Raw genomic sequence first — 6,880 nt, forward strand, 5'->3', positions numbered from 1 at the left:
TGACTTTCATGTATTTGTGCTTTTTAAAAATTTTGTATACAGGAGGGTAAGGATAAAAAGTTCCTCATCTCCAAACTGCAAGAGATGTATGAAAAAAATGGTGTGGTTTCTCCTCATAGATAAGGTGGGTATTTACACTACACATCTTCATTATGGTTCCAGTTGAGTCTTTTTTTTTTTTTTTTTTTAATTCTTTGCTTTGATTATGTCATTTCTGAACCAGAAACACCTGTTTGTCTTTCATAGCTTGCTTTTTTTTTTCCTGTTAATTTTCCACAGTCGGTGGCTGAGCAGCGTTGACAGATATAGCATCTGGAAGATAATATCTCACACTGACAAATATCTTAGCCCTGATGTAACGTCAACAATGCTGAGAAGGTTGTCAGCATCATCAGGAATGTCACAAACAAGCCACAAAGAGAACAAACATCAAAGCAAAATTACTAACTATAAAAATTTGTTCAGTTCAAATATACTCATACTCATAATTTTTTGTGATTTTCTTGTACTGGACTAAAATCACTCACTGTTTGCACCATAACAGGGCCACTGGTATTTATTTATAGGTAGAATTCCTACTGTATGTCAGGGTGTTTGTTTGTTTGTTTTTTTAAATATATATATACTGTATGTATTTGTAGTTATTTTTTCATTTTGTTAAAACTGATAAAAAATGAACTTGAATGTATCGTATGAAAAGACAAAATAAAACTTGTTGGAGCACATCTTATCAGAATGAGGAACCCTTTATCTTCAGCAAACACGGATTGTTTTCATCTGCTTTGCCCAAACATTGCAAAGATTCCTCTGTCATTTGTTGGAAAACTTACAATGAATTATCACCTCATTGTTTACTGCTGTTAAAGACTTAATTGTTTGCACTATGTAGAGGGCTGGAGGTCAACAGAGACTGAAATTGTGCCTTCAGAGCATCACCAACAGAATTCTTAGAAACACATACAACATGACAGAGTAAATTGCCTACAGACAAAAAGAAAAGGTCAATACAGTGATGTATTACCATCACATATTGTTCTGGAAATGCTTCAGTGGTATTATCTTAAAAACATGCCTAGATGTATCTGTATCTATATATTGTATACTGTAATATGTTATTATTATCATTATTGTTATTGTTGCTGTTGTTTCTAATTTTGAATGATTTTGATTTTGAATTTGAATACTGAAGGCTGATTTTGATTTTGAATTTTGAATGCTGTTGTTGCTGATTTTATGTTGGTGTTGTGTTGTGTTTTTCTGGTATAGCAATTTCCCTGAGGTCTTGTACCAAAGGGATTAAGAAAGTTTTATTGTAATTCTAATTCTAGATTTCAAAATGAAAACATTACGAGGAATGTTTAATTAGTTTTCTTCATAAAGCATAGACTTGCACACATAAATTAAATACATAAAATTAAAAAAAAAACAAACAAATCAATACAGTTAAAGCTGCTGACAACTAACAAAAACTAAGCTCCAAAGACGGCATGTAGCTACAACACCTGTGTACAACCATGCAATGTCACACACAGAGGATTGTGTTAATTTGCATACTACTGCATAACCGAGCTTCTCAGTAATGTCAGTCATCCCTTAAAACCATGTTATGACACCCCCTCACCCCCTCAAAGGCTACTTAACAAGTTTGGTAGCTTTTTGACCAGTCAAACTTCTCACTGCAAACTTGACAAAAATGAAAGAATGAAAGGAGGTGGAGATTTCCTTGTAATGAGGAATTTATATGAAGCAGCTCCACTGCAGGTTGCTCTGTACTTTGAATTGGTCTGCACGAAAAGCAGGCTGGTCTCACATCAACATGTCAGTCACAACCTCTGGTAAGTAAAAGCTTTGTTGATTTCATCTGCGACTACGTCAGACTGATCATTCTACATATGGCAAATGTGTTATAATTTGAATTTTTACAACTTGCACTGAGTTTAAAAAAAAAATTCCAAATCATCTTTCTCACCCCCAGATAATATGGCAGTGAAGAAAGCATCTAAAAAGAGAGTGTTCATCAGTCTTCCAAAGAAATATATGGCGGATTTGGCTCAAACTTATGAACTGGTAAACAATTTATTTCATTCCTATATTTAGAAGCTACATCACATAATTTTATCTTATTGACCAAAACTGAAATGTTTCTTTGTGTTGCAATGCTGACAGTGTTGTGCTTTTTATCAGGACCATGGATTGGTAGTAAGAGACCTAAATCCGTACTTAAATGAAGGATATATACAGGCTTACTTCAGAGAATGGGGCACCGTCACATCATGCAAGGTAAACACTTAAATATACTGCTTTAGTAGTGCCTTGGTTCTTGTATTTTGGTGTAAATAATACAGACAAAGGGTGATTTCTAGTCCAATTAAACAAGTTTCCTTTTGTGTATTTAAATTCCAGATTAAGAAGAACCCCAACTCTGGGAAAGATAAGGCGGTGGCCTTCGTGAGGTTTTCTGCAGAGGATGAAGCAGACAGAGCAGACTGGGCTGGCCCTCATTATATTGGAGGCACAGAAGTGACAGTGAAGCGATTTGTTAGTCCAAAGGTGGGTTGAGGCTTGCGTTAAACTGTTGTCATGCTCGCCATAAAATTAGAAAACTTCAGCTTATAGAAAGAAATATTGATGAGCTGTATTTGATTCTTAAAGTACGCATTTGCTCTCTGCTCCTAAAATCTGTCTGTCAGACTGACGAGGACTCAGAGGAGGAGGCCGTCACAGTCTCTGCTAAACCTCCACCACGCCGTTCGATGGGTCTGGGCTACATACTTGAGGATGCTCAGTGGTTAGAAGATGATTCAAACCAATAAAGAATTCAATCTCTTTTTTTTTTCAGAAGAGTGCATATTTTGTAAAGATAGTTTGACCAGTTTGAGAGTATCCAAGGTATCCTACATAAGAACATACTGGCTGATGCACATGTTTTAAAATATTGTTTACTGTATAGCACATAGTATGCTTTTGTTGTATTTTATGGAAGTTTTCTTTTTAAGGGAAAAAATAAGGTTGTCGTCTAATTTGTCAAGGATGTGGGGTGTTGTCAAAACATACATACACATTTGGCTCGTCTCCCTTTGTGCAGCCAACGTTGTCTATGCAACATGACTTGTCCTTTTAAAAAAATCACGACACAACGCAAAATTTTGTAACCTACTAGCTCACGTTATTGTTTTGTTTTGTTTTTTTTTTAAATAAAAAAAATTAATGGTTTTGACATATCCACTGTTGTTTTTACTGTTGTGGCTCTCTTGTGCCAACTTGTTGAAAAAACACCAAGTGAAGGTGAATTATTTAAATATGGTGTATGTATGGGAATGAATTTAAAACAAAGAGGGAAACAATCATACGCTGTTCATTATTTCAATTTTATCTAACGGACACGAACTATAAAATAAAATTACATTGTATTGTAAAATGTTTGATTTGTATTACATATATTTTAATTGCTATGAAAAGATCAACCTTTGTTTACGTACGTAGGGTGGTGCGTATTACGTCAGCGTCCAAGAACCAATCCTGCGTAGAGCGCCAAGTTCCTCTCCACAGCGTCCAAACATGGCGGAGAAGGACGAAGAAATTTGCTTTAAAAAGGTAAGAAGCAGGAATGCCGCTGCCTTAAGGGTGGCTCCTACTTAGTTTCCCTGTAGATAAATAAAAAACAACATTTATTCCTCTTTTTCTCGTGGCTTGCTGTATTTACTTCCAGCATACTCGCCCGCTCCGTTAACAGAGCATATGTATTCCTCTGTGTTGTCGAACGATTCGTACAACTTAACATCTCGTCAGAGTTTTCAGCTATTCAAAAACTGTAAAACTGTGTACGCCGAAAAGAGAAGCGGCTAATAATGACTTTAAAATGTCCTTTATAGTAGTCACTGATTCCTGACAAATGTCGGCGTTACACTACAGCTTCATAAATTGACATTTTTTGAATGTAGTTTGGTGGGACGCAGGAGAAGGAATGCCCAGGAAAGTTAGATAAGAGCTTTTACAAATGTAGATGAGGAGGTAAATTTTGCCACATCAGTACCATGTTAAGTATATTTAGTTTGCTTCATTGGTAAATACAAAAAGATCACAGTTAGTCAGATCCATGCATGGTAAACATACACTGTACATTATTATGTGCTCTGTCTGCAGGACACAATAAGCAAACTCTTGTCTAGTCTCTTCAAGGAAGATAAAACCAAACGTAAGTTGGATAAGTAAATAGTTTTGAGTACATTTCATTGTATTCGTGATTCTGTGGTTCAACATATCTACCTGTTTTCCAGTGAGTGGTGATGCTGTGCTGCTCATGGCTGAGATGCTAAAAGTATTTGTCCAAGGTAATGAGTTTTGATGCAGTTGTTCAGTGTGAGACACAGCAGCTGACCGCCTGCTTGTAAAACTCTTCATCTGTCGTCTCACTTCCAGAGGCTGCTGTGAGATCACAGAAACAAGCTGAATCTGAGGACTGTGACCAAGTAGATATTGAACATTTTGAAAAGATCCTACCACAGCTGGTGCGTAGTTTTAACAAAGTATAGCTCTGAATTAGAACAAACTGCACAATACACAGCCACAACTCTTGTTTTCAGTGAACATGGCTCAGGCCTAATTCCAACCACTTAGTCTGTGACATTCAGTACCGACTTCTAAAAGAATAAGTGAAATCTATTTTCCATAAGTTTAATAATCCAAATTGGTGAAACTGCTTGTATGTAGCTGTTTGCATAAAATGCTGGTTGCACATAAAAAGCCATTTTTACACAAGACAAATCTTACCTTTGCATCCAGTTTGGCATCATTATACAAAAACTTGAAGATTTAAAACTTTTTTTGTATAAATATTATCAGAGCTCTTTCAAATTAAATGTATTCATTTATTACGAAGAGTGTCTCCTTTCCAATATCTGACAGTCTCTGCATCTCTCCTCCTTTCCAGCTTCTGGACTTCTAGCACAAAGATGCCACAAGATGGAGCCACAGTGCTGCCAGCATGGGCCTGTTTCAAGCCTACACTCCCTACAGCCACACGTTTTGCTTTCCTGATGTTTATTTTGCTAGTATAACGACAGCTTCAGAATCACCCAAATGTGAGATAACATCAAGATTGTCATTGTGTTTATATTTCCGTTTTATGATTTTTAAGTAGAAAGCAGCAGTGCTGTCTGTACGCCACCACACCACCACCAGTAAGGGCCACCTGTGCTCCTCTGTGCAACAACAGGTGCTTCCAGCATGCTCCATGGTGCCCCTCATCAAAGCCTCCAGGAGCAGTTGGAAGCAATTAGAGTAATAAGGGGAGCAGCCAGTCCCTTAGATGATGACAAGTGCCAGGAAAAAACTAGTACCCCCTCCGGCCACTTTGAAGTTCCCTTTTGCTGTCCTGCGATGTTTAGTTAGAGGTGGGGGGAAGGGCAAAGGGGACCTCTGGCACAGGGGAAAGTTGAATGGGAGTGTGTGTGCACGTATGTGTGCATGTGTTAACTAAACATGGCCAGAGACCACACGCATAGATATTCTATTTGAAAGGAAACATAACAAAACACATTGGAACATGGTCCAAGAAGAGCAGGGTGTAATTCTAAAGGTAAATAAACAAAAGAGGCGAGTAGTAGAGGTGCTTTCTCTACTTTCATCACAGCAGAGGGGGACATTGGGCCTACAAGCGAGAGGGTAATGTGGGGTTTTCTAACCCAAGTGGCTCTGATGGTTTTCCACCAGTGGTGCATTTAACCAATGTGTCCTCACTATGAGTCAGCATAGCTGTATAACACCTCACACTATTTATTTGTGTGGCTCTTGGGTGACTCACTGTGCTTACGAACGCTGCTCACATACAGCTGGAAGCAACTTAGGCGAAAGTCAAGGATCCAGGCTCAAATAGGTGCTCAAGGACACAGCACCTGGAATTTGACCTAGCACTTTCTCAGTAAGGCCCAGGCAGGATTTGTGTTTCCCAGGGGTAGCTTCCAGAGCAGGCCTTTGGGAGGAAGTGTGTTTGGGTAAATAAGTGATGTTTGGGGTGGAAAACAACTTTTTCAGTAGTAAATGATTTACAAAATGTAATATTGCAGTTGTGTTTTCCTTCTTGTTAGCTAATATGAAAAGAAATAATCTGATTTTAAAAGTACAATTTACCCGTATTCATTACCACAGTAAGAAACTCATTAGTAAAAGTTGTAATTTCGTGCCGAGCTATCGTATTGTACAGGCTCTCTGGAGGTTTACTCAATTTGAAATGGATCTTTCCCAACTGTAATTCTTGCGTATGAAATAAAAACACTTATTTTCTTGGATCTCCCAATGATTTTTTTTTTTTCTTTTCCACAATATGAGTTGTTGGATGTCTGTACTGGCAGAGCAGTGCACTACTGTACAACTTTTCTCCTTATGCATCTTAGTGGAACAAATTACATCTGAAGGCAGTATTATTAAACATACGAAAGCAGTTAGGACAAGAATGGGGAGGGGCGTTGAAGAGAGTAATGAGTTAAAGCTTTTCTTGATCATACATTAAAGGCAGGGAGTGTCGACAGCCAGTCCAGACGCTTTGGAGAAGCTCCGGAGTGAGAAGCTGTTCCCAGGAGACAGAGACTGATCTGTCTCCAGCCTTCTGGCTGGTCTTTGGACAGCGCCACACATGAGATCAGGCCCTCAGTGATGCTTGAAGATTTATGCCTGATTGTAGCCATCAATATCAATACTGATTTTACGGGAGCGCCTGTGACTGCCAACATGATTCTTTATCTCTTAGTTGTACATTGAGTTAAATGTAGATACTAAAATAATAATAGTCAGTCTGTGTTAGTTACAAAAATGTTTGGGCAGTTATTTAAAAACAAAAGTAATAAAAGGGAAATGACAGTGACATCATCGAGATTAAATAAAA

At 37.8% G+C, this 6,880-nt stretch overlaps 3 protein-coding genes across 5 annotated transcripts in view; all 3 read left to right on the forward strand.

Moving 5' to 3' along the window:
• tmc6a (transmembrane channel-like 6a) overlaps positions 1–664 on the forward strand; it is a 12,782-nt gene extending 12,118 nt beyond the window's left edge. For 2 of the 3 annotated variants that reach the window (XM_008303199.1, XM_008303215.1), the window contains 3 exons: positions 43–124; positions 224–234; positions 282–664. In XM_008303199.1, the coding sequence (XP_008301421.1) occupies positions 43–123 (81 nt within the window). In that variant the 3' untranslated portion in view covers position 124; positions 224–234; positions 282–664. Of the gene's footprint in view, positions 1–42; positions 125–223; positions 235–279 lie in introns of all 3 variants that reach the window. The other variant, XM_008303208.1, reaches the window with a different exon arrangement.
• A 670-nt stretch (positions 665–1,334) lies between these two features.
• LOC103373353 (MKI67 FHA domain-interacting nucleolar phosphoprotein) lies at positions 1,335–3,219 on the forward strand. Its single transcript, XM_008303225.1, has 5 exons — positions 1,335–1,835; positions 1,976–2,067; positions 2,185–2,280; positions 2,404–2,550; positions 2,691–3,219. Exons 1-5 carry the CDS (start codon positions 1,742–1,744, stop codon positions 2,811–2,813), a joined length of 552 nt encoding a protein of 183 aa, XP_008301447.1. The 5' UTR covers positions 1,335–1,741; the 3' UTR covers positions 2,814–3,219.
• A 317-nt stretch (positions 3,220–3,536) lies between these two features.
• On the forward strand, positions 3,537–6,295 carry cenpx (centromere protein X). Its single transcript, XM_008303233.1, has 5 exons — positions 3,537–3,594; positions 4,144–4,195; positions 4,278–4,331; positions 4,420–4,508; positions 4,931–6,295. Exons 1-5 carry the CDS (start codon positions 3,559–3,561, stop codon positions 4,943–4,945), a joined length of 246 nt encoding a protein of 81 aa, XP_008301455.1. The 5' UTR covers positions 3,537–3,558; the 3' UTR covers positions 4,946–6,295.
• Positions 6,296–6,880: the final 585 nt, after the last annotated feature.

This window comes from Stegastes partitus, unplaced genomic scaffold (genome assembly GCF_000690725.1).
Source record: "Stegastes partitus isolate 25-593 unplaced genomic scaffold, Stegastes_partitus-1.0.2 Scaffold38, whole genome shotgun sequence".
In the NCBI taxonomy this organism is placed as follows: Eukaryota; Metazoa; Chordata; class Actinopteri; family Pomacentridae; genus Stegastes; species Stegastes partitus.